The sequence below is a fragment of the Dysidea avara genome, chromosome 1, assembly GCF_963678975.1.
Source record: "Dysidea avara chromosome 1, odDysAvar1.4, whole genome shotgun sequence".
Taxonomy (NCBI): domain Eukaryota; kingdom Metazoa; phylum Porifera; class Demospongiae; order Dictyoceratida; family Dysideidae; genus Dysidea; species Dysidea avara.
In genome coordinates, this window is record NC_089272.1 from 58,607,646 (window position 1) to 58,635,258 (window position 27,613).

General features: G+C 38.7%; 3 protein-coding genes and 1 long non-coding RNA gene across 13 annotated transcripts in view; 1 reads left to right on the forward strand and 3 right to left on the reverse strand.

Annotated features, from left to right (window-relative positions):
* Positions 1-839: 839 nt before the first annotated feature.
* On the reverse strand, positions 840-6,011 carry LOC136248057 (uncharacterized). The gene is made up of 8 exons (XM_066039875.1): positions 5,998-6,011; positions 5,727-5,935; positions 4,303-4,344; positions 4,182-4,240; positions 3,380-4,127; positions 2,893-3,106; positions 2,606-2,806; positions 840-2,558 (listed from the first exon to the last, which is right to left on the reverse strand). Exons 1-5 carry the CDS (start codon positions 6,009-6,011, stop codon positions 4,119-4,121), a joined length of 333 nt encoding a protein of 110 aa, XP_065895947.1. The 3' UTR covers positions 840-2,558; positions 2,606-2,806; positions 2,893-3,106; positions 3,380-4,118.
* LOC136237972 (uncharacterized) lies at positions 5,982-13,894 on the reverse strand. 8 transcript variants are annotated; one of them, XR_010692692.1, is made up of 15 exons: positions 13,715-13,894; positions 13,545-13,599; positions 11,148-11,265; positions 10,210-10,230; positions 10,094-10,156; positions 9,901-10,045; positions 9,729-9,854; positions 9,637-9,675; positions 9,533-9,571; positions 9,442-9,483; positions 9,332-9,388; positions 9,223-9,264; positions 6,295-6,339; positions 6,183-6,240; positions 5,982-6,127 (listed from the first exon to the last, which is right to left on the reverse strand). XR_010692692.1 is itself a non-coding variant. In XM_066028284.1 (14 exons), exons 6-14 carry the CDS (start codon positions 9,754-9,756, stop codon positions 6,064-6,066), a joined length of 411 nt encoding a protein of 136 aa, XP_065884356.1. In that variant the 5' UTR covers positions 9,757-9,854; positions 9,901-10,045; positions 10,094-10,230; positions 11,148-11,265; positions 13,509-13,599; positions 13,715-13,894; the 3' UTR covers positions 5,982-6,063. The 8 variants fall into 8 exon arrangements, 3 of the variants coding, with proteins under 3 accessions (XP_065884356.1, XP_065884348.1, XP_065884367.1); XR_010692688.1 differs by having other exon boundaries at positions 9,533-9,568; positions 13,715-13,893; XR_010692684.1 differs by having other exon boundaries at positions 9,533-9,578; positions 13,715-13,893.
* The window catches only part of LOC136238006 (uncharacterized), a 32,859-nt gene continuing 19,120 nt past the window's right edge, over positions 13,875-27,613 (forward strand). Inside the window, exon 1 of one of the 3 annotated variants that reach the window (XR_010692709.1) lies at positions 13,875-13,973. This is a non-coding gene — a long non-coding RNA (uncharacterized lncRNA). The remainder of the gene's footprint in view (positions 13,974-27,613) is intronic. The other 2 variants (XR_010692713.1, XR_010692712.1) reach the window with 2 other exon arrangements.
* On the reverse strand, positions 22,709-23,966 carry LOC136237938 (uncharacterized). Its single transcript, XM_066028231.1, has one exon. The coding sequence runs from the start codon at positions 23,904-23,906 to the stop codon at positions 22,896-22,898; it is 1,011 nt and encodes a 336-aa protein (XP_065884303.1). The 5' UTR covers positions 23,907-23,966; the 3' UTR covers positions 22,709-22,895.

Genomic DNA, 27,613 nt, shown 5'->3' on the forward strand with positions numbered 1-27,613 from the left:
TATAAATTAATTTTTTTGCACATTTGGATAAAGCAACTATTAAACCTTCTTGCTGTGAAGTTTCACACCCATAGCTTCTTTTTCCTAGGAGATATGGATGATTATATCAGACCATGTAGTAATTTCACATGCGTGGGACAACAAGTAACTTACAAATTGGGTAATTTGTTCAGGTGCTGGAATGGCTAAAACTTAGTCTTGGACAATGATACATGGAATTTAATAGCAGAAAAGTACCAAGAATACTTCATTATACTATCAGAAATGTCTTTTAAAGTATTTTAGATGGTAAGAATGGAATTATTAGTAAACAAAGTGATTTGTCACCATTTGTCACCCTTAATCACCCACAGAACTCAATACATTACCATAAAAGTTAGTTTGTAATGTACAGGACAGAAAATTGGCCATATCTCAGGAATGCTTAAAGATATTACGCTGAAATTTTAACACAAGATAGATGAGCACCTAGTACCTCATCTAAGCTATAAAATAGAAAATTGACCCATGTGCCGAAAAGGTAGGTTTTCCAAGATCAGGTCACATATGTGACTGGGCCTGCGAATACAGGGCATGTGGGCACAAACTACACCCCATCACTCTACAGGTCATACCTCAGTATTGGAAAAGCATATTTCCACTCTGTAACCTGCATCATGATGCCAATGAAATGCTTACTAAGTGCTGAAAATTGCAATGCCATAGCATAATGGTACAAAAAGTTATGAGTGATGAAGGTTTGAAAATGTAGGCAAAAATCATGTGCCCACATGCCCTATTATCGCAGGCCCGGTCACATATTATCATGATAAAACAGTGTGCAATAATTGTGATAGGTGATATTTTTATCACACAACCCTGTATTGCATTGTATATAAACATCCTGTAGTGGATGATGATCAAACCAGTAAGGAATTTCCTCCCTTACATTTTAACTTTGCATGTTTTTTTTTGTTTTTCTCTAAGTGATGTTTAAGAATAATTGCTGTATGCTTCATGATTGGGAGAGCTATTGATATTACCCACAATAATAGTGGTCATGGTTACCAAGTTGATATTATCTATTAAAAATAATTGTAATGCCAACTTGTGATGTTAAAGTCACTCTTCATTGACACCATATTGTTTATTCATCTATAATAGTGGCCCTATTAGTGAACCTGTGAAATCTACAAATAACTCTCTACTGTGTAGGAGCATATTTTGTAACTTGTCATATTTTATGTCTCTTCAGGAGTTGGTCATAATCACTTGTGTTGTGTGATTGTACCTTACCAGGTGTTAAAGCTCATATATGTGTTAGTTTAGAAAGCAATCACATTGTGTAGGAGTAGCTGTTAGAACAATTGTAAGGTTTCTGAAACAATTCATACTGGTCTGACAAAACCCTTGGTAAGAAATGTTATTTAGCTTCCTTCATGGATGATTAGCTGTGTATGAACAAAACCCGTACATTTTGTACCATTTACGTGTTTGCTCTGGCGGTAGGAGACCCAATGTATCTAAAGCCACTAATAATCATTGTTACTATTGAAAGTAGTGAATAGTACAGAGGGCAAACTTTGCTGAAATCTTATAACAACTTCATAATAATGCCCATTGTTCTGTCATGCTAGTAGTAGATAAATATCTTGTACTCCTTGTATGTTCAACTGGTAAAGTAAATAGATACATGTAATACAATTAACTGTTATTTTGAAATGCCATGCTGATATATAATGTGTACACATTTTTATATAGGTTGTGAGCATACACTAAAATTCTCTAATTTTGTCAAATAAATACTGCTTGTGCTCTGCGGAAAGTCCCACTAGTACTATGACAGGAGGAAACTGGTCAGCAGACGGTGCCCAGGAATCATCCTTGAGCAAATTGATTTTTCTTTCTGCTGCTGACCCTGCTGACTTAACAAATACTGCACCAGGTGAGCTAAAGTGAATCGAAAATGGTGCATCTAAGTGATGCCCTTCAATGCTGTTTTAATAGTGTGTTGTGCAAAATGCTCACTCCAATTGTAGGTGGAGACAAATGTGGAGCCATCTAGCGAGCCAACTAGCTGAGGCACATTCACTGATGAAGAAAGAGTGACACAGTTGGCAATGTCATCAAGGTCCACAATCTTTGTTCTACAAGAACGCTGTTTCATAAAGCCAAAACACCAATCAGGTGCAAATTTATTGTGGCCAACTGGCAAAAATGATATCTTGACCTCCTCATGCAATCCGGTAAGAACTCTCCACATTAAGTAGTACATCATGTACCTATTGTTGTTCTGTCCTGTACAGTTATCTGTGTGTGCAGATGTACAGAAGTCTCCCCTAGCCCATGTGTTTCTAAGAAGTGATGAAGCATAGAAATAATAGTTAGCACCCTTCCCCACGTTAACTGCCTCATCAATCAAGTATGTCACCTGAAAGGTAAAGTGTGTAATGTGTTGACAACTTCACTTCTGCTTGACTGTCGGGGTATAGCCTCACAGTATACACCAAAGATGCCACATTTATGTGGTGTCAAAAAGTAATCAGTCCCGGCTGGAGTGGATCACTGCGATAGTGAACCTATTAGTAGTAAAGTGTAATGTATGTATAATTATCACATATTTCACCTGTTGTGCCATGTCAAAACTATAATACACTGTCATCTCATGGCTCTTAGGTGGTGAATATGAGGACGGTGATGGAGGCTGGAGCAAGTCTTGTGCAGTGAAGACTGCCTTCAGTGTGTCTCTGCTAGATTTGCAGGCATTCCAATACAAAGACCTCTCCATTGTTACTGTCTCCAGGTGGACCTTGGCTTCATCAATGATCTGTGAACAGAATATCATTAATATCAAAAGAATAGAATTATCAAAAGTAGGAAATTGATCTTTGTGTGTGTGATGTGCATATGTACCTTCTCTTTTTGACGGCCTGAACTGTTTGCAAATCTTCATTATTTCCATGCTGTTTTGCTGGCAGGTCCAACAGAGATCACTGCGTGGCTTCCCAATTACAATGTGTGAGAGTTGGGACTTCCAATACCTACAGAATGTTCTATAGGATACTGGTTGCATAATATCTGAAGCTCTGGTAGTCTCACAGCAGTTGATGTAACAGTCCCAAGTTTTCTGAAAACAATAGAATGTAAGATCAAGACTAAGGAGCCTATATGCTATATGGTGTGTGTGTGTGTGCGTGCACGCATGCGTGCATATGTGTGTGAGTGAGAGAGAGAGAGAGAAGATACAAATTGTACAACCTGTTTAACAAAGTACACGGTGTGGCACTAGTATAACTGGCTAAAATTTTGTGAGGTATGCTCAGAGAAAGAAAATTGTTCAGCAAGCTAGTATTGTAACAGAAGAAATTTTACTTAAACTATTTTATATAGGAATACCTACTTGGTGTCGGAGGATAGCAGTACCTTCACATCATCCCACTTAAATCCAGGGATCCACCCAGGGAGAAGAATAGCATGCTGCTCAGCATAATTCTGAATGAATTGAAGGATCCCCAGAATCCTTGTAAAACTAAGGGAATGCTTTGGCTGCTTGCCAGTGTTGCCATGCTCTCTTGGGGTTATTCCATCTTCAAGAAAATGATCCTTGATGGCATGGAGTTTGTGATGGCTGACCCCATGTAAAAAGGTAAACATGTTCCTGCATACATTGTATCCTTTGTGTGCATAATCAATGCTGGTCCTTTGCCGTTTTGCAGGCTTGCAATAGTGCCCACTCCGGATTCCAACATCATCATCAACGCAGATATTACTAGCCACAGACCCCAACAATACCATGTCTAGCTGATCCCTGTATATATACAAGAAGAAGCACTTTGCTCTGGTATCGATTATGTAGTCCTCTGAAAACAAGCTACTACATGGTTTTCCATCGACTATCTTACACCCATAAGTTTTAAGTATGAATTGTTCACACTTGGATGACTCTGATGCCTGTTCATTTTCCCATTTCTTCTGTCTAGCAAGAAATGCCTTGTGGATGGCTGACTACCTTGGCGTAGGCTCAGTGGATGAGCATGCGGTAGATGTTTGTGGAGTATGCACAGTGTCCAAGGAAGCAATAGTGGGTGCCTGGAGTGTTAACTCAATGTCATTAAATGGATCCGGCAATGATGGTACTTCTACAAGAGCTGTAAAAATTTGTTATGACATTTTGTGTCAACACACACAGAGAAACAGTATACCTTCATCAGGAACGTCACCATTGTCATTGAAATCACCAAGAACTGATGGAGCATATTGTCTATCATAAAAAAAAAAATCATTTCATTGAATAAATTACCAGTATTGTACCTTCATTTGTACCTTCATTTGTAATCCCACAATCTGTTGTTGTCTCTTGTGGACCTACAATAATACTGTATATTAACGTACTGTAATATCACATTGCTTAATTGTATTTCTGATTAAACCATGTATTTACCTTCATTCCTGCGGTCACATTCCTCATCGCCTTCGTCATCACTAAGTGCCGCTTCATTGAAGTAGTCTGTAATAAGCGCCTCAATGGCGCTTCCATAACAGCCGTCAGGGTAATAGTTCACCCTTCTTCGGTTAGGAAATTAAGAGCAGAGAGAACTCTCGCAGTGTTAGACGTAATCGCGCGTTTCTAGATCTAATAGCCCGCTGAAAAAGGCAGGTGTTGTGATAAATCGGACCATTTGTTGAGCTCCGCGTTTCATATACAGCAAGAAGCTACAGAGGTTGAAAGAAAGCTTAATAACTCGATTAAAGAATGGCGGATCGTGCTGAAACTTTTTAAGACAACGGAGGAAAGGTACGTCTTTATGTCTATGTAATAATCTCAGCTTGCCCCAAAATTTGTTTTAATCGTAGCGAAAACTTATTGTTTGGCGATAAGCCCGGTTTTGTCAGACCGGGTCACAAGAATACTTGTCAGAACAATATTTATTTGAGATGTTTGATGACACATAACCAACCTCTTCTGGTCTCTAGTCAGTTATGGATTGTGATATAGTATAGTTCATATGTTCTCATTGTAACTCACATAGGGAACTAAATGATGTAGCAGTCACCACTCAGGGTAGTTGTGTTGTTGGATTAGGTCAGCGTTGAAACCGGGTCGGGTCATCCGGGTCACATTTTCTACGGGTCATCCGGGTCTGACCCGGTTTACAATTTATCCGGGTCTGACCCGGTTTACAATTTATCCGGGTTGGATCATGTGAGAAACGAAATTGTTAGTTTGACGACGTGGAACTTATAAACGCTATCGCGTAGCTCTTTCGTGAGCCACGCCCACTTATTGCATTACCAACATATGCTCAGCCACGCCTATTTGTTAGTAAGTGCAGTATGTAGCACGAAACTGAGGGTATCTATGGTGAGGGGTAGCTATTGTCAGTAGGTGGAGACCTTTTTTTTTTTTTTTTTGGTCTTCAACCTACAGCTAGGCTGAAGTTGCAATATTTACTCAACACGAATCGAACGCTCAAAATGTAGAGTCGTTCGCTCGCCCGAGACTAGCCGAAACACGTCTCGGCTTTAATTAATCCAGGTCAAATCCGGGTCAGTGGGTCATCCGGGTCAGCAGTAGTGACCCGGTTTCAACGTTGGATCAGGTTATCTCACTTTTGCCTCGATTCCCAGCTGGGCCACTTTGGTGTTGTTGTTTCCTTGATCAAGAAACTTGCTCCAGTCTACCCAGCTCACAGCGAAAGCGAATCAAAAACACGGACGGTTTTGTCGACAGTGTATCAACCGCTCACCTCGCTGATCCTGAGTCTGACTGCCATCAGTTTCATCGACAAAACTATCACCGTTTATCTCCAGTAGTGGGACAGAAGTTACACTGACCAGCAGTTTTGCCGGCAGTCTTTTCCCGCCTTCTTGAAGTTCATCCTCAGTTTCACCGGACACATTACTCAGTTTTCTCGTCGATTGATCGATAGTATCCGGCTCCACTAAGCCTCCGTATCTAGCAATGTGCTCTTCCGTATTTTGAAATAGCGATCGTAATTCAGTTAAATTTTAAAATACTGATCATAATTCATTTAAATTGTATTTAACGAAAATCACACTATTAGCAGTAGCTGATGTGGTCGATTAATAATCACTATCATTGTCATCATTATCAATCCCTTGCAAAAGCTGAGATGAGCTGATCTGACTAAAAAATAAGAGTACATATAATGTGTAAATACTACAGCTGAACAGCAAAATACCTGATTCCTATTAGTAGCTGGGTCTCTCCTGCTGCGGGACTCATGCAACAACAATTCACTACAATGTGAAAAAGCTTGAACAGCAGTTTATTACAACAAACACAATACTTACCGTTGTAGTGTCTCCCTGTCGTCATTTGATCTTGCAGGCAAATCACTAAAGAACAAAAAACAAAAGGTAACAGTCTAATGAACTACTTAAGGCGTAACTAGCACACAATAATTTAACTATCATATAGAGAGTGAGAAACTTTAGCAGAGTTAAACTTAGTTGGCAAATTTCTATTTAGTGAAATATGAATTTCTGTTATACAGTTACTCTGCTGCATACAATTGTGCGTACAATGATTGCATACTCTAGCTGTTCAGTCAGTTTGCAGTTTGACTGAGTACATCACGTCCTTCTGTCTCTAGATTTTTAATTGATTCCAGGTCATAAAGTAAGGAGTGTTATATTTGATGTCTACTTCTAAAAACCAGGTGCTGTGCAGCTCTACTTGGACTTAATCGCCAATACATAAATATTACATACATTGTACTTTGGGCTTTTGTTTTGTAATATTCACATACAGAGTTTTAAATCAGTGCATAGCTACGTATGATCCCTACAGAGTCTTGCTGGCCAGACACTATTCTGCACAGGGCATTATCCTGCGCACAGAGTAGCATCTGGCCATTGAGACTACCCAATAGAATACAATCACAGGTGAAAATAATGCTTCCTACAGTGGAACCGTGTTAACAGTACTGAATCAAGTGGTCAACTTTGTATATTGCAATGGCCACTATCACAAGGTATTTCCAATGCATTGTAGGCTGTGTTAAAACCCTTTAAGGACCAAGAATTGTGCGCATAGTCTAACTTGAAAGCCCACAAGTTTTATGATTATTGTGCATTTAGTGTTTTAAAAAAATATAATAAGTTTGTAGCATTGACATAGCCCCTGCAAGTGCTCAATTATATAATAAATTATACTAAAAGACTCGCCTGACAATAATAAACAACATTATCTAACTTACCAAAGTGTAGAACCAATGTCTTAGAAGCACTAAAGTGAGTTTCAAATACCTGCACGCGATCGATTTCTTCGTGACACAATCAATAAAAACAGTCCGCCATTTTAGTTTTTAAAAGCCGCATCACGTGATCTTGTATATCAAATTATTCGCCTCTAAATAGCGAGCACTTTGAGCTTATTTGAAGTTAATACAATGACCACAGCCAAAGTTATGGAGCGATTTCTACAAGGTTAGTTTTATTGTTGTGTAAATATTTAATGTTTGTACTTTGTTAGGAATTTTACACAGGTTTAGTTTTGCGTGATAAGTTGGCCTTATATATCAAAAGAATCGCCAATGAATGGCGAATACAATAGCCCCTGTTTCGATCTAATAGCTACGTTTGTTGCGGAGTTATAGCTCTTTGTTTACTGCCAATAATCTTGGACGTAATATTACGGCGTTGGGCTTTTGAGCAATACTTACTTTGGATGTAATATTACGGCAGCAGTCCTTAAAGGGTTAAGCGGTCACCTGTCTAACACTTACAAATTGCTGTACACATATTTTCAACTCTCACAGAGTGGTTGCTGCCTTATAAAGAGAAGTTGGGGCTCTATTTCAGTAAACTCACAATTATCACAGTATAATCCATCTGGCCTCAACCATATGCATGCATGCACACTCACACACACAAATGATCAATGTGAATAAAGTAGTTATGAAGTTTAAGTGGTAGGCATCAGGAACACAGAACAATTGACTGTACAGCAAAAAAATTTATAGGTGCTCTTTAGTCAGACATAAGTAACAAAGGAAACAAGCTGACATGCTGTATAGAATGAGATGGCAAAAGCAAAACCAGATGTCAACACCTAAGTAGGCAAGGTCAGTTGGACATTGATGAAATAGCTGGGTGGGCTGCTTCCCCAGTTAACACCAGCTAGAAGTTCCCCAATGAACTTTATCCGCAACTACATCAAAACAGAAAAATGGCCGACAGAGTGTGGTAGTTTGTACAGTAAGCCATTGGGAGAGATGGCGTTTTGCTCTGATAAGTTGATAATGTTTATGCAGTTCAGCAGGGGCTAGGTGAGGCATACATACTTACCTAAAAGACAAATTAGTTGTCTGGTTGGATTATTTCACACCGCAAATTCATGCTAATTAGTCTTTTACCTTCATTATCCCATGGCTCCATGTCCAGAAAGTTGTAAACTAGCGATGCACCGATAATTGGTGGATAATCAGAAATTGGCTTAATCGGCAATATTTTCAATATTGGTATCAGTAATTATTTTGCCAATATGTTTTTGCTGACCCAGATGATATTGCTTTCATAGAAAGTAGATCAAAATAGTGTTTTTAAATTGACAATTTCATCAAATTCGTGTGAAATCTTGGGAATTATAAACATTGGATCGGTTATAGATATTGGTCATCATGTGAATTATAATATCAGCAATTGGATAATCAGAAAAATCTCATATTGGTGCATCACTATTGTAAACAAAGTCTATTTTGATGAACACGCTACAAAGTATCGCCGATCACACCACCATTTTGTCAATTGTGATGTAATTGTGAATATAGCTCAATCATACAGTAATCAAATTCTTACTCAAAATACTACCAAAGTGACACACATGCACGAATTTTTGTACATGTACACCCCTGTACAAATTGTTGTATACGTATGTACAAATTGTTGTATACGTATGTACAAATTTTCCAAGGGACGTAATTTTCTGCAGATTAACTTTTCAGGATACTTTGCAGGTTTATTTTTGAGAATCACTCGTACTTCACTGAGGTTAACTGTCGATCCTAAAACTGTTACAATTGCTAATTTTTGAGGATGAAAAAATTCGTAGACAGCTAGCCAACCAACCGTAAAAATGATATCCCTTGAAAATTGTATGCACACGGTACATGTACACTATACACTAAACACACATGCACGTATGCACACACAAAATAATCAGACACAACAACACTGAACACACACACACACAGCCCTTGATTCTCATTACATACATACCAGTCATTTGAGGACACCATGCCATGTTGTATGCTTCCTCCCCTGGACCAAGTATTAAAAGACCAGACTTTGAAATAATGTTTAGTAAATATATAGTCACATACTGTACCTGCTGGGTCACCTAGGTGTAACACTGCTATGCCTAGGGTTTCTGCTAGTATGTGGCCTATGCAAAACAAACTTCATAATACAATGTAGAGTGTTTGTTTGTATACTTACGATTGTTGCTGTAAAAGTTTCTGCACAGATGCCAATGATGAACTACAAATATTGACAAATAAACCTAATTATTCTAAAGAAACAAAACTACCTTTGTAAAGGTGGCTGATGGATTGCACTAGGACTACTGCTGATCGCTGTCAGTGGATTTGTAAGAAACATAACACAAGTACGGTATATCCTAATTTAGCTTACATGGTGGAATGATTGCTTCTAGGTGTTGGTGTTGGCTGACTGTATTAATGTCAAATTGAACTAAAATACACGGCTACCCTAATTTAGCTTACATGGTGGAATGATTGCCTCTATTTCCATTAGAAGTTGGTGTTGGGTGACTGTATTATTATCAAATTGAACCAAAATATACAGCTACCACAGCATGTTCTGTTCTGTCTGGCTCTTGACGTAAAGTACTGCAAACAACAACTTTAATAATAAAAACTTCAATCTCATGATCACCTTTTCACTGCCCACTGAACTGCGTTCCTTGGAATGGGCAGTGAAGATGGAACGCCTTCTATCCTAGGCTTGGCGGAGAAGTGACCAGCACACACTTCCTTTTCTTTGATGCGGTTGTCTAAAACTTGCTTCAGTTCTTCTAACTCTGCCAAAATCATTGTATAATACAGCAATTTAACCACACATACATTACCATTGGATTGCCATTCAAGATGGTGAAGCTTCATTGATCCACTCTCTTCGTCACTGCTCTCCTCTGTCATGTACAGTGGATCAATTTGCTCCCATAAATTTCGCTCTTCATCTGACCTGATAACCTTTTCTCTTCTCCTGTACAGTTGTATATAAGCAATTAACATAAACAAACAGATTTATCATATTTAGCTGGTGAAACAAAATTCTAAAACATTAGCCAAATGTTTGCACAAGTCTTGACTATCTAATAAAATACAGGCCATTGTAATAATATATTAGATATGAGATTTTATTGAAATCACAAATTCTCTTTGGCTTTAACAAACTAAGCACTAAACAGCAGAACCATTGCTTGTTTATCGTATTGAAAATCTTTTGTTATCGACCGTGACATTGTGTTGAAAGCTCACTAACATTATCTCGTAGATTGCAGTGAGCATCTAAAGGAACAAGTTGATGTTGTGCTACTTCTAAAAACCACATGCCATGCAGCCACTCTACTTAGATTTGTCACTACACTCAGTTTGAGCAAAGAAGAAAGTTATCTTGAGCTAAAGCTTAGCTGCAGTTTAATATACAGTTTATTTAGCCAGAAAGTTGTTTTGGCGCACAGGTGCAGGTGTGGAAAGACAAGCATACACACACTTTTCGTAAAACAATTTCAGCGAACCAGGCACAATGCGGGCGCGTGACTGGTTTAAAAACTAGTTGTAAGAATGTGATGGTTTAATCTAAAGTTTACATTTAAACTTTGAAATTCACTTCTACACTGGATTCCTCAACTGTTAGTTATCTAATCAAAGATAAAATCAAAGAACAAAGCTAAGACCATTCTAATAGAGTTATTAGTGATAAGATTTAGAGTCTCCAACACCAAAGACTGTTTTGTTTTTAAGGATACTCTTCTCAAAATACTCTTATGAACATTCTGTCATCATAATTGCTCGGTAGAGTCGGCACTACAAAAATACTATACAGGAATGAATTTTGATTTACAAATCATATACACAACACCGTGCGAGGTAGTCAGGTACAGCGTGTATAATGTTTACCCCTGTCCTGGTATCCTCTTTTTTGCCTTCTTCTTATTCTCAGCAACCTTTGCCACTCTATGAGGTAGGGAGTCATTGTATGTTCTTCTCCTGGACTCATAATAGCGGTGTACTGCAGCTAGGAAATAGTTATCAATACAGCCAAATTCTACTATACCATGAGTATTTATTTACACAATAGATAGTATGCACCACATACACAAACACGCACGCACACAAACATGCACACACTACACAAAGATTTATGTATTTATAACATAATTTGACTACATGTCAAGATGGGTGCATCTCAACAGTATGCTGCCCAAGATAGGTGCATCTAGCAGCATAAGTCAATACTGTGAATATTCAAGCACACACAATGCACACACACAAACAGCACACACACAAACAACACACACACTCGGTGTGACTCAAACCCATACACACACAGACCACACACAAAGGTATTTACGTAACATAATTTGACTACATGTCAAGATGGGTTCATCTCAACAATATGCTGCCCAAGATGGGTGCATCTAGCAGCATAAGTCAATACTATGAATATTCAAAAACACACACTCCGCGTGACTCACACCCACACTCCGCGTGACTCACTCACACACACACACACACACACACACACACACATAAACAAACATGTAAACAGTTAGTAAAATGTGGTGACCGATTTGTCAAGATGGGTGCATCTCAACAATATGTTGCCCAAGATGGGTGCATCTAGCAACATAGGTCAAAAGGATGTGAACACACACACACACACACACACACACACACACACACACACACACACACACACACACACACACACACACACACACACACACACACACACACACACACACACACACACACACACACACATACACACACACACACACACAAACATGTAAACAGTTAGTAAAATGTGGTGACCGATTTGTCAAGATGGGTGTATCTCAACAACATGTTGCCCAAGATGGGTGCATCTAGCAACATAGGTCAAAAGGATATGAACACACACACACACACACACAAACACACAAACATGTAAACAGTTAGTAAAATGTGGTGACCAATTTGTCAAGATGGGTGCATCTCAACAATATGTCGCCCAAGATGGAAGCATCTAGCAACATAGGTCAAAAAGGAGCTGAACACACACACACACACACAAACAAACATGTAAACAGTTAGTAAAATGTGACAACCGATTTGTCAAGATGGGTGCATCTCAACAATATGTCGCACAAGATGGGTGCATCTAGCAACATAGGTCAAAAAGGATATGAACACACACACACACACACACACACACACACACACACACACACACACAACCACGTAAACGGTTAGTAAAATGTGGTGACCGATTTGTCAAGATGGGTGCATCTCAACAATATGTTGCCCAAGATAGGTGCATCTAGCAACATAGGTCAAAAAGGATATGAACGAACGAACGAACGAACACACACACACACACACACACACACACACACACACACACACACACACACACACACACACACACACACACACACACACACACACAAACATGTAAACAGTTAGTAAAATGTGGTGACCGATTTGTCAAGATGGGTGCATCTTAACAATATGTTGCCCAAGATGGGTGCATCTAGCAACATAGGTCAAAAAAGATATGAACACACACACACACACACACACGCACACACACACACACACAAACATGTAAACAGTTAGTAAAATGTGGTGACCGATTTGTCAAGATGGGTGCATCTCAACAATATGTCTCCCAAGATGGGTGCATCTAGCAACATAGGTCAAAAGGATATGAACACACACATACACACACACACACACACACACAAACATGTAAACAGTTAGTAAAATGTGGTGACCGATTTGTCAAGATGGGTGCATCTCAACAATATGTTGCCCAAGATGGGTGCATCTAGCAACATAGGTCAAAAAGGATATGAACACACACACACGCACACACACACACACACACAAACATGTAAACAGTTAGTAAAATGTGGTGACTGATTTGTCAAGATGGGTGCATCTCAACAATATGTCGCCCAAGATGGGTGCATCTAGCAACATAGGTCAAAAGGATATGAACACACACACACACACACACACACACACACACACACACACACACACACACACACACACACACACACACACACACACACACACACACACACACACACACACACACACACACACACACACACACACACACACACACACACACACACACACACACACATGTAAACAGTTAGTAAAATGTGGTGACTGATTTGTCAAGATGGGTGCATCTCAACAATATGTCGCCCAAGATAGGTGCATCTAGCAACATAGGCAAATATATGCACACACATTGCATACCAATGCAAACAACTATTTGAACATGCAAGAAGATACTTCCTTTTTATCCATTAGACTAGTGTTTTATCAGCCATTACTTACAGCAGGTAGCCTAAAAGATAATATAGCACTATTTAACAATTGTACTGCATAAAATGGGTAACGAAAATAGTGTCAATAACTGTACTTTACTTTAACCAAGGGCGTTAAATAGAAAATAAACTAACCTTTAGACCTTTCGCCGTCTGCTAGTGAGTTATACGCAGAGAAGACCATTCCTTACATCTGCTGCAACGGATTAAGTCTTTCCTTGCCTCCTAAAACTAATATAGTGAGCCACACATGTTGACTTTGTAGATTGGCACCACCAGCTGCGGTATCACGCGATTCATCAATTAATGGGTGTGTCCAGTAAAACTGAGGAACGTGTTTTTCCAGTGCCTGTTCACTGCGGTAGAACGAACTAGAACTGCTGCAGTATCACAGGTAATCAGTGTTCCTGATGTTGTTTCACAGTTTAGGTGGAGAAGACTGTGTATGCGTTTCGCTCAGTTCAACGCCGTTTTTGCGATAGCTTTTTGCTGTGTGGGGACCTGGTGGCCTGGTACCAACTGGGGAAGCAGCCCACCCAGCTGTAACATCAATGGGTACCTGGTGTAAACTGGGGAAGCAAATGCTCAACTGTCCATGTCTCATATAGCAGTGAAGGTCCAGGTGGCCCACACCTTCAACTGTGAGACATGGTACAACCTCCTGCGGGTTACTAGTCCTGCCCCAGGAGGGCATGCCTGCACTGACTCATAGCACCTGAGTAGCACACAGGTGCCCCACGCTGGCCACTGGGCAGTGTGACCACTTAGCAGTAGCTGAAGGCTTTGCTTTTGCTTTTGTGTGTTTGTGTGTGTGTGTTTTTTATATACATGTGTAATGTGTGTTCATTTGTATGTATGACAGACAAGTATGTGTGTGTATGCACATGATTGTAGATGTACGAGTGTGTGTTGAACATGCTACCATGTTTCTGTAATCACATGTAATCACATAGTATATCAATCATGTGCATTTGGCCTTCCATATGGTGTATGTTTTGATTCAACACAAATGGTGGATGGCCAACAACCTTACAGATACATTTTTAATCATTGTAATAATTAGCTCTCATTGTGTATGAAAGTTTTATACTTCCATTTCTTGTATACCTTGTAACACTCCTGGGATTAGTTAACACACATACAGTAGACACCTGGTTCTATTTGTGTAACAAGATTCACATCTTATAAGATGGTAGTCAACATTCCAAACATTGTGTTTGATAACTTGTTTATTGTTAAAGCTCTACAATGATATGTATATAGCTAATTGGAACTGACATGATCACATACATGGTTTATTGGTTTATTATTCATATAGTACATTTGAGCAAAATCTTCAAATACTTTAGCAACTGTAAATGGAGTGGATATGTGTAGATGCACATATCATGAACCACGATAGTGGGTTCATAATAGTGATCGCCTATGTTTTTTTGCAAAAATCCTAATAGAACACACACCTAAAAACCACCTTGAAAAGCATCCTTCAACTCAAAACAACCCTCTGGTGGTTCTTTGCAATGAGTATAGGCCCACTAGTAAGTACCAAGTGAAAAGGAAACAGTATGTGTATTTCAGACAAAACTGAAATATGCCCATTTGTTCATATTATTATTATTCATAATATTATTATTACTAAGACCGTGTCACATACAACCAAGTACATACACCAACGTTGCAACCTACCCATTGGGCAAGTGTAAACAGTGCCATAGGCAGCACTCAGAGCAGTGTGTGTGTACCAGTGGAAATGATACATATGCATACGTACACAGGCAAGGGAGCATCAGAAAACCACAATACTAAACACAACCTACACAAAAACCAAGTTAAGTTAGCTATATTGAAAGTAACTATATATTGTAGGTGTGACATATCTCTGAAGATGACTCAGCAGTGAAGTGAGGCTATGCAGAACAAGGGATATGGTGAAGGCACAATTAGCAATTGATCCCAATCAAGCTAATATGGCACAACAGACTCTGTCGTAACTAGAGGCCACTGGTGATGTGCCAGTATATCAGCGGTGTGGCATTGGCACAGTGATCACAGTCTATAATATTATGCATACAGCCATGCACAACATACAGGAGATAGTTACACATTGTTGTATATGCAGCACTGCATCGGCTTCTTTTTTAGCTATTATAGACTCACAGTAGAGTAGTAGTTAAGCCGAGTGGAATTCCAGCCACTAGTAAGCCAGATGAAGGATGAAGATGTATACATTACTCATTACCTTGTTGTTCCTGTTTGTTTACGAGTGTATCAGCTGGTATCCCAACTGGTCATCAGTTGGTTATTCACTGCATGACGCCTGGAGCGCATATCCTGCATACAAAATACACAGTTAAAACATTTAAACATACTTGTAATGTTGTTGTTTACGTGTAAGGTGGCCTCTGGCTCTGTTGTAGTCACTCTGCTGATGTTTACTAATCTTCTCCTTCGAGCAATCTGTAATTAAACAACGGTGTGGTGCTGGGTGTTATATAGAATCTAATCAAAAACAGCCAAGCTGTAAAAAAAGGTGCGGCCTCCAAAAAAGCCATGGTGAAAAAAGATGTGAAATCCAAGGTGGCGGCCAAGAAATGGCTGTGATGGTAGGTTAATGGTTACATTTTAATAACAACAATTCAGGTGAATTTGGTGCCAAGACCAAGCAGCACAAAATTCACCTGAATTGTCGTTATTAAAATGTAACCATTAACCTACCATCACAGCCATTTCTTGGCCGCCACCTTGGATTTCACATCTTTTTTCACCATAGCCTTTTTGGGGGCCGCACCTTTTTTACAGCTTGGCTGTTTTTGATTAGATATCACTTCTTTTTGTATTTGTATACTGCAAAGCCGACCTATGGCTGGCTTTGGGGGCTTTTTTAACCCATGTGTTTTTTCTTTACTACAGGAAGAAGAAAAGAACTTAAAGAAGAATTTTAGTACTTTGATTTTATTAGTAATTATACAAATTATATACATATATTTATTAAATGCCCATTATTCCCCACAGGATATTTTTTTGCAGCTGATCTCTCTACTGGGTGACTTGAAATATAGCTGAACTATATACAGGATGGTTTCTTTGTAGCTGAACTCTCTACAAGGTAACCTCTTCTAGCTGGTCTCTCTACAGGGTATTTTGTTTCTAGCTGAACTCTCTACAGGTGATTTGTTTGCAGCTAAACTCTCTACATGGTGGTGTCTTTGTAGCCGAACTCTCTACATGATGGTTTCTTTGTAGCTGAACTCTCTATAAGGTGACTTCGTCTAGCTGAACTCTCTACAGGGTGATTTTTTGTAGCTGAACTCTCTGTAGGGTGATTTGTTTGCAGCTGAACTATCTACATGATGGTTTCTTTGTAGCTGAACTCTCTACAAGGTGACTTCGTCCAGCTGATCACTCTACGGGGTGATTTGTTTCTAGCTGAACTCTCTACAGGTGATTTGTTTGCAGCTAAACTCTCTACTAGGTGATTTCTTTGTAGCTGAACTCTCTACATGATGGTTTCTTTGTAGCTGAACTCTCTACAAGGTAACTTCTTCTCTACAGGGTGATTTGTTGTAGTTGAATTCTCTACAAGGTAACTTCTTCTAGCTGATCTCTATACAGGTAATTTGTTTGTAGTTGAATTCTGTACAGGTGGTTTCTTTGTAGCTGAACTCTGTACATGATGGTTTCTTTGTAGCTGAACTCTTTACAAGGTGACTTCTTCTAGCTGAACTCTCTACGGGGTAATTTCTTTGTAGCTGAACTCTCTATATGATGGTTTCTTTGTAACTTAACTCTCTACAAGGTAACTTCTTCTAGCTGATCTTTCTACTGGGTGATTTGTTTGCAGCTGAACTCTCTACATGGTGGTTTCTTTGTTGCTGATCTCTCTACAGGGTGATTTGTTTGTAGCTGAACTCTGTACAAGTGCGTTTTTGTGGGTGATCTCACTGCAGGTTGATTTGTTTGTAGCTGAACTCACTAAAGGGTGATTTTGCTTGTAGCTGAACTCCTTGCATTGTATCTAGTTTCTAGCTGATCTCTCTACAGGGTGATTTGTTTGTAGCTGATCTCTCTACAAGTTGATTTGTGTGTAGCTGATCTCTCTGCAGGTTGATTAATTTGCAGCCGATCTCTCTACAAGGTAATTTGTTTGTAGCTGAACTATCTGTAAAGTGATTTATTTGTAGCTGATCTCTCTGCAGGTTGATTTGTTTTAGCTGAACTCTCTACAGGGTGATTTACTTGTAGCTGAACTCCTTACATTGTGTCTGGTTTCTAGCTGATCTTTCTACAGGGTGATTTGTTTGTAGCTGATCTCTCTACAAGCTGATTTGTGTGTAGCTGATCTTTCTACTGGTTGATTTGTTTGTAGCCGATCTCTCTACAGAGTAATTTGTTTGTAGCTGAACTCTGTACAAGGTGCTTTTTTGTAGGTGATCTCACTGCAGGTTGATTTGTTTGTAGCTGAACTCACTAAAGGGTGATTTGCTTGTAGCTGAACTCCTTACATTGTGTCTAGTTTCTAGCTGATCTCTCTACAGGGTGATTTGTTTGTAGCTGAACTCTCTATAAGGTGATTTGTTTGCAGCTGAACTTTCTACATGGTGGTTTCTTTGTTGCTGAACTGTCTACAGGGTGTTTTGCTTGTAGCTACTCTCTACAGGGTGATTTGTTTCTAGCTTATCTCTCTACAGGTTGATTTGTGTGTAAATGATCTCTCTACAAGCTGATTTGTTTGTAGCTGAATTCTCTGCAAAGTGTTTTGTTTGTAGCTGACCTCTCTTCAGGGTGATTTGTTTCTAGCTGATCTCTCTACAGGGTGATTTTTTTGTAGCTGACCTCTCTTCAGGGTAATTTGTTTCTAGCTGATCGCTCTACAGGTTGGTTTGTTTGTAGCTGAACTCTCTGCACGGTGATTTGCTTGTAGCTGAACTCCTTACATTGTTTTTAGTTTCTAGCTGATCTCTCTACAGGGTGATTTGTTTGTAGCTGATCTCTCTACAAGTTGAATTGTGTGTAGCTAATCTCTCTGCAGGTTGATTTGTTTGTAGCCGATCTCTCCACAAGGTAATTTATTTGTAGCTGAACTGTCTAAAAGGTGATTTGTTTGTAGCTGATCTCTCTGCAGGTTGATTTGTTTTAGCTGAACTCTCTACAGGGTGATTTATTTGTAGCTGAACTCCTTACATTGTGTGTAGTTTCTAGCTGATCTCTCTACAGGGTGATTTGTTTGTAGTTGATCTCTCTATAAGTTGATTTGTGTGTAGCTGATCTCTCTGCAGGTTGATTTGTTTTAGCTGAACTCTCTACAGGCTGATTTGTTTGTAGCCGATCTCTCTACAGGGTAATTTGTTGGTAGCTGAACTCTCTACATGGTGGTTTCTTTGTTGCTGAACTCTCTACAGGGTGTTTTGCTTGTAGCTGATCTCTCTACAGGGCAATTTGTTTGTAGCTGATCTCTCTACAGGGTGATTTTTTTGTAGCTGACCTCTCTTCAGGGTGATTTGTTTCTAGCTGATCTCTCTACAGGGTGATTTTTTGTAGCTGACCTCTCTTCAGGGTGATTTGTTTCTAGCTGATTGCTCTACAGGCTGATTTGTTTGTAGATGAACTCTCTACAGGGTAATTGACCTGTAGCTGAACTCCTTACATTGTGTGTAGTTTCTAGCTGATCTCTCTACAGGGTGATTTGTGTGTAGCTGATCTCTCTGCAGGTTGATTTGTTTGTAGCCGATCTATCTACAGGTAATCTGTTTGTAGCTGAACTCTCTATAAGGTGATTTGTTTGTAGCTGATCTCTCTGCAGGTTGATTTGTTTTAGCTGAACTCTCTACAGGTTGATTGCTTGTAGCTGAACTCCTTACATTGTGTCTAGTTTCTAGCTGATGTCTCTACAGGGTGATTTTTTTTTGTAGCTGAACTCTCTTCAGGGTGATTTGTTTCTAGCTGATCTCTCTACAGGTAGATTTGTGTTGATTTGTTCATTGCTGATCGCTCTAAAGGTTGATTTGTTGCAGCTGAACACCCTGCAAAGTGTTTTGTTTGTATAGCTGATCACTCTAAATGGTAATTTGTTTGTAGCGGAACTCTCTCCACAGTGACTTGTGTGTAGCTGAATTCTGTGTAACTGAATTCTCTAGAGAGTGACTTAATTGTAGCTGAATTCTCTACACAGTGCATGACTTGTTTATAGCTGAACTTTCTTCAGTGTGACTTGTAATGTTCTGAATCTCTATAGTGATATATTTGCTTAACTCTACACATGGTGACTGTCTTCTTGCTGAACTGTCTATAAGATTAACTGTTTGCAGCTGAACTCCCTACAGAATAACTTGTGATATAATAAAATTCTATAATGGAATAAAAAAATTAGCCGAATGCTCTATTAGGGTGACTGTTCTATTAGAGTATCTCGATCTCGCATTTGCTACACGGAGTTGGCTTTCGAATCATAACTCAGTGGTTTGTAATCCGATTCTTCTGTACTACTGCAAGGACTTTCTATGAATATTATTCCAGCTATACACCGATTTTCAGCTCATTGCTCTAAGCGGTTTGCCTAGTAGGCGTGAAAACTAATACTTTTTTATTCATAAAAATCGATCGCGTAATTGTGACACAGGTTGGGTTTTGTGTCATATCTCCGTGGTCTTTATCTCGATTCCTTTCAAACCACCAAAAGGCACTCCTACGATGGTTACTCCATCTACATAGCAATTTTCAACTCATTCCATGAAGCGATTTACCCTGTAGGCGTGACAACAAATCGATCTTGTTTTACGCGAATAATTGGTCATAACTCCTGAACCATTCATCGGATTTGTACCAAATTTGATGCTAGGATTCGCCTTTGGACTCCCTTTCTGTGTGCCAAATTTCAAGGCGATGGGAGTACGCGTTTGCTTGTTATAGCAATTTTTCCAAGTGTGCGAAAAGACGAAGAAGAAGAAAAAACGAAGAAAAAAAACCAAACGTTGGCAGCTCGTATCTCGGAAATGGCTGTAGCGATTTCCTTCAAATTTGGAATATAGACTCCCTTGGCAGGCGGGCAACTGTGTAGCAAATTTGGTTCCAATCAGATAAGTGATCACCGAGATACAAAGGTGTGAAAATGACGTTTTCGTTCTTCCTGTCAATATACTCACGGGTGTGGCGCGCCGGCTTCTTGGGCCGCACGACAGACTATCGTGTGTCTTGATTACACGTACGGTAAAGTCATCAGCACGAACAGGCGTACTTATTATACGGTTGTGCCTTAATTCACAGGCGAATCTATCCCCACTTAGTTCATGTCTCTAGGCCTCGTAGTTTTCTCAAACATTATTAAATTTTATTTATTCATTTATTATTAATTACGTAATTATAACCGCATTTCGTATTATTCTTAGTACTTGGTTGTATAATTATTATTCTTTCACAGGCATAGCGAAGTTTACAAGGAAAATCCTGGGATAAAAAGTAGCAAGGCTTACTGAATGGATCATTGTGCGTGTCCATGACCTATTTTTGATTGCATTTTCGGATGGAAACAGCCCAAACCGGGCCGTTTCTTCTTGCCAAAATGCCATTACATTCGAGAAGCCATACAAGATCACGCTCAAAATTAATTTTTCTGGTGTGTGCTGCTTGTGGCTAATAGAATCTGTCTTTATTAAACTCAGTATAGGCCAGGAAGCTTAATCTGGGTTGATGACTTTGTTGCAAGGTGGTTTATTTCGCTCTGTGATTATTGTACGTGGGCGAGTTATCCAGTTTAATAGAGCAGTCATGTAAATACTCTAATAATGCAGTCAAGTGTATAACAACAATCCTTGCACTGAATTTGACAGCTATTAAAGGCACCAGTAATGTAAATTGTAACTCATATTGGGAGACTCTCAGTCTGTATGCACATTGCAATTTGATCAGTTTCATGTTTGTACTGAAATGTTGATGGTGTTACTATGCAGAATGCAAAATTACACTATTCACAATAATCTTCTTCATAATCCATATATGGATTAATAAAAAGTACACAAACTAGATGAATAAAATATTGGAAATTTTAAAATGGTAATAGGATCACTGAAAAAAGCCACGAAACAAGAAGGGATTGTTGGTTTGGTAATGTAAACCACAAATCCCTATTTTGACTCACTTCAAAATGACAGAGCATGTAACTAAAGATTTATGACAGAGAGTCAAAATAGGGATTTGTGGTTTACACTACCACCCCAGCAATCCCTTCTTGTTTTGTGGCTTTTTTCAGCGATCCCTATTCCCATTTTAAAATTTCCAATTTTTTTATTCACATAGTATAATGATCACATGGACCAATCATGTGCCATAAATTATCAGAACATGGTCTTAATGATCAGAGCACACTGTAAACATGCCCCTTAGCTAAATTGTGACCATAATGAATCAATACCTTGCACTGTCAGCAAAGATAAATGGACCACAAGTCCATGAAGCATGCACTGTAGGTATGGAGTATGCTATACAACATCTTATGAACTAAAGTGATGACAAACAGTGAAAAATCAAGATTGTAGCCTTAGTGGCTATTGAGTTACACTTGTGATGTGGGAAGGCCACAATACCTACATAGAACTGCCCTGTAGTCATAAAGGAAGTGTGAATATAATTGGCTGTACGAATAGCATGTTATAGATGTGCATACAATTCAGCAACATGTGCAGAGTCAGAGTGTCTCCCTTCTGATATCCTAGCACTTGCTTAACCTATTTTCCCAAAAATTTCTGTATCATAAATGAAGCCTGAAAGTTTCAGATTTACGTTAATGTGTAAAACAATAGTGAAATTGAATGATACACCTAACATCTTCTAGCACAGGTTATAAGTAGACTGTACGTATGGAGTGTGCTAAAAGCATTTTATGGACTAAAGTGATGGCAAACAGTGAAAACATCAAGATCATAGCCTTAGTGGTTAGCAAGTAATACTTGTGATGTGGGAAGGCTGTAATACCTAGAACTGCCCTGTAGTATATGGTTGCATAAAGGAAGTGTGAATGCAATTGGCTGTATAAATAGCATTTTATAGATGTGCATACAATTCAGCAACATGTGAAAAGACTCCCTTCTGTGTCTCCCTTCTGATAACCTCTTGCTCTACCAATTTTCCCACAAATTTCCTTATCATAAGTAAGGTCTGAAAGTTTCAGATGTACATTTTATCAAATTATTATAAACAATAATGAAATTGAATGATACATCTAACAAAGGTTACAAGTGTGGATGTGTGTGGTTAGCAAGATGACTAGAATCACTCCAGTAAGTATAAAAATAAAAGTTAGCTAATACTACAACAACTGTTAGTTTTACTGAATGTAGAGCTCCAGTTGATCAATCAAAGGAGATCCATTAACAAAGTCATAATATGTACATAATCTAGCTTCTATATCATTTGTAGTTGTTCCGGACAACTCACGATAAAACCATGGTTGGGTAGGGGTATCACAACAATTACTAGTGATGCAACCAGATCTGTCCCACAATGGGTCATTGAAGTAATAGGCAGAGTAATTCCATATATCAGCAGCTCCTGATTCACAGTAATAGTTAGTACCCACAAAAGGAGGAGGGGATAATCCTCCATTTACAGCACATGGACAGTTACCACTACTAGTACGATTATCAAATCTTCCAATGGTATAACTCCAAATGTGTTGACGAGGACTACCATAGGTGATCAGTAGACCATCACCATAGTAGCCATCAATTGTTTGACCATTAGTGTGATAAGAATAGAAACCAAGTGGTACTCCCTTCTGATATCCTCTTGCTCTACCACACACCCTCTGGTAATTTGTTCCATTAGTGGAGAAGTAGGCAGAAGAGCAAGTATACAAGTTATCACTGACCACACGACAGAAACTAATACCAGAGTAAGTGTCTTCACGCCATCCATTGGGACAGTCACCTCCTGCATTGATAATGATATGGGCAATTCTTCTCCATCCTCCTCCCACACCAGCACATGTGGGGATCAAGTCTCCAGTAGTGGTTGTAATTTCTGTCATGTTACAATATGTCCATTGATTGTCATTAATACGGTAGTAACCTGACTTGTCACCAGTCTCAGGATTATTGTTGTAGATGTCCTCACAGGATGATCCAGTATAACTCATCCCACAATATACCTTGGTGGGCCCATCTAGTATCCAATAATACCCTGACTTGTCCTGACTCTCAGGATTCATATTGTAAATGTCCTCACAAGACTGTCCAGGGTAGAAAGGTGATTTAAAACGATACTTGTTGCACTGGTCAGTAGCCATCACTAGTTCCTTAGTGAGGATCACAATAACAAAGTAGTAAGCAGCTAACATTTTCAATAGTATAGCAAACTAACTGAACTAGTGAGCATTACTCTATTATACAGTACAATTTATAATAATGTAAATGATAAACATTGTGTGAGAGGTGCTTGGTGAGGTATGTAGAAGATGCAGTCATAACATGTAGGAGTTGATAATTGCTATATGTGATGGCATAGAATAAAAATGGGAGCTTATGCACACCCTGGCCAATTACTTTTTTTTAGTACATTTAAATATTTGGCCTTAAATGAAGCAGTTCACCAATTTTGAGCATCACTGTCCCAGTTTTACCCTTAAAATACCCCCAATGAGCATAAGCTATTTTGCATAGAATAAAATTGGAAGCATGACCAATGCATCATATGAAAGTACAATAATAAAAGAAAATCAATTACAACTGTTGTTTCTTGTAATATAATCAACCCATCGTTCTTCAGGGATAAAATTTTAGCACATCTGAGTTAAATGCGTCAGTTTGGTAGCAGTTATTTCACGTGTTTTCTTCAGTTGGTCATATGTATCACTTTCTAAGGGGAAAACATTAATATCTGCTGTATACCCCGAGTTCAGTGTTAAAGGTGACTTCTTAGATCTCCCGCCATAACACCCTTCACGTACTAACATAGTGGCATTTCCAGTGTTTGGAGATGTAACTATCACAAAGTCATGAAGTTCACGAATACCAGGTAACTTGCTGTATTTAGCACTAATTTTTTTCTCGCCAATTGTAAATCAAGTCACCTTTCACTAGTTTAGCTGTAATATGATTAGGTTGGGACATTACGTTTACAAGCTCACTGGTGTTGAATACATCAGAAGTGTTAAATGCCTTTGATGTAATTGAAAACACTCGATCTACATCAAACTTTGTATGGCCAGCCACAAGAAACGAGAAACGCAAATAATCCAAGTATTTTTGCTGTATTGTTTCCATTCCCCATCCCATAAAATAGGCATTTTTATTTGTGCTCCCTGTATTGTCTAGAAATATATGTACCCGTTTAATCCATGATGGGAAAGTAGCATTGCTCCTGATGTAGTCCATTAAAAGTGATATAGTATGATCCATATTTTTTTGGACCAATTGTTTCATCAAAAATGTATAGCATCGAGTGGTCCTCTCGATGATCCACAACCCCAAAAATCCATTACAGTACTTGAATTATCAAGCTGTTTCCATTATGCCATGAAAGATATGTCACAACCCTCTGGCATTACCACATTCTGACCTAAATTTTTTGAGATAACTTCTGATTTGGTAAATGACCGAAGCGGTTCACTGAACTGCTTCTTTTCGATTTTTCTCTGTCTAGCTAACCGTTGAAAGGAAATTCCCAAACCGTGATGAACACACCGACAGCAAAACAAATAGTTACCTGTGGCATCAAATATGTTATTCCTTATCCAATCATTTTGTTTCACCAGATCTCTGTAGTGTTCTTTATCTTGCTTTTTAGGGTGGGAATTTATCAGTTTCCTTCGTTTCAGTTCACTTCCCTACCTTTTCATCTCTCGAAATGTAGTAGCATATTTCTCCAGTACTGGAGCACAGCTTTTACAAACGTTTTTATTCCATGTACTCTGTTCAACGTGGCATGCCATAGCCTGGCTGCTTGACGTACTGGGTTCATTATCACCGAGTGCCTTTTGCAAATCGCGTGACAGTCTGTATGGATTTCTACAGTTTCCTGTAACATATCGGTGCTTCTTATTGGATTTTCTACCTATCCTTGTGGAAGATGAACTGTCGGGCATTTCACTGATAGAAGTACTAAAATCATCACTACACAAAGCATCTTCATCGTCATCTTCATCGTCATCTTCATCACACAAATCTTCGCTAGAACTAAAACAATCGTCTTGCTCTTCTTCTTGCAACATATCTTCTTCCTCAACACTGGCACTTCGTCTTATACGCTTTTGACAGATATCGTAATCCTCATCTTTATCAGACAAATCTTCGCTAGAACTAGTGCAGTCATTTTCCTGTTCTTTTTGTAGCACAACACTTTGTTGTACACGCTTTCTACCTCGCTTTCTACAAACGTCCACCATTTTACTTTAGTGTTTCCAAATAATGCCAACTTTGGGCTCGAACTAGATTAGGGTCGCTTAATAATGGTCTAAAGTTTTGTTTTATTACCATGCTTCGTTTATGAGATATAGCGTAAGTATCCATGCTTGTTTTTCGCTACTTTTAAACGCTTTTTTCTGGATAATGTATGGTGTGCGTAAGCTCCCATTTTTATTCTATGTCATCACATATACTGATAAGGAAATTTAGAACATCTACTGGATGTTTCATTTTGTCCCTCACCCTCCACCCTCCTGTCCACTCACTGAATTGACTTTGTCCCTTTTGAAAACACTGTCTCATCTCTTATGGTAATAATATAAAACTTGTTACTATTGAATGTTAGAAGGTACAGATATCATAATATAACACAACCTTATATGGATGAATTCTAAACAGTATTCATAAGGCAACGCCTGGGTATACAGAAGTCTTACATATTGCAGGTAAATATAATCACACTTCATGGTATCTTAGTTGGCTACAGTGATGAGAGTCCAGTTACCAATGATGAAGAACTAGTACTCTAAGATTATTAATTTTTGTTGCATGTAATGTGTGGCTATGTGAATTAGATTCTCCACTATAAAAGCCTTCTCTTACCATTGCTATCTGAAATGTATTTTTTACAAAGCTTTAATTCATTCCATATAATGACTGTTAGTATACATGTGAGCTTGCATGGTATCTTGTATGAAGTTACCATTGGGTTGTTAATTTATTTGATGTTCATATCAAACAGTACAGTAGCACTGTTTAGTAGGGTCCTCCCTAAACTGAATGATACCTGCCAAAATGCCATGATTAAATACCATCATAGAAATTTAATTTGCTATGAAAATTACTTTTACGAAAGCATTGCAGACAACTAGAAATAGAATTTAATTTTAAAAAAGAATGTCTAACTAATTGACCACAGACCAACCTGACCAAAATTGACAGCAGTCACAAGGCTAGAGGCTAAACAAAGCAGTACATAGCCATTTCATGCCACAATAATAGCTCACAGGTGGAAAGTGTTGTACATATATAGGAGTTTGCAATCAAATAAAACAGAATCTGAGGATCTGTTAACATGACAAGAATGTTGCTGGTACACAATTATTACATTATATTCCTGATTTTAGAAGATTCCCCTACTGGTTTTCTTTCTGGTTTTAAAAGGCTTCCCTACCATATTTCTCGTTTGAAAAGTAGTAGGACTCACAAGGCAACATCACCACATGAACAAGAATGTGTCTGGTAGCTTTTCTCCTGGTTTTAGAAGGTTTCCCTATCCAACTACTTGTACATGTACAGTAATTCTTTTGGGAAAGTATACATTAATAAAGTAGGACCCACAGGGCAAAATTACTCATATGAGAAAGAACTCACTCATGTGACTGGTGGGCTAGCTCATACTGCATCAAAGGAAAAATGGTGCTGGACAGGCGTAACGTACACCCTTACTGGAATGTATTGTTGCCATTTCACTTCATTTTCAGCTTTGTTCCACCTGTTACATGTAATAGTTGTAACACGGGAATGAGGGCTTTGCCTGGTATGTATATCCGACTGCCCGAGGTCAGAGGCCATACATATCAGGCAAAATCTGAATGCCCATGTTACAGCTAATATGTAACACTTATTAGGCTAATAGCCT

Bases quoted from the DNA above. Each gene is read 5' to 3' on its own strand.
- LOC136248057 (XM_066039875.1), bottom strand. The intron at 4,345-5,726 runs GTGAGCGGTTGA...GTATTATTGTAG, and splicing joins TCAGACTCAGGATCAGCGAG to GTCCACAAGAGACAACAACA. The intron at 4,241-4,302 runs GTACAAATGAAG...TTTTTATGATAG, and splicing joins TTGTGGGATTACAAATGAAG to ACAATATGCTCCATCAGTTC.
- LOC136237972 (XM_066028276.1), bottom strand. From the start codon at position 9,756: ATGGAAATAGAGGCAATCATTCCACCAT. The intron at 9,676-9,728 runs GTAAGCTAAATT...ACATTAATACAG, and splicing joins AGAGGCAATCATTCCACCAT to TCAGCCAACACCAACACCTA. The intron at 9,389-9,441 runs GTAAGTATACAA...TGTTTTGCATAG, and splicing joins AAACTTTTACAGCAACAATC to GCCACATACTAGCAGAAACC.
- LOC136237938 (XM_066028231.1), bottom strand. From the start codon at position 23,906: ATGTTAGCTGCTTACTACTTTGTTATTGTGATCCTCACTAAGGAACTA.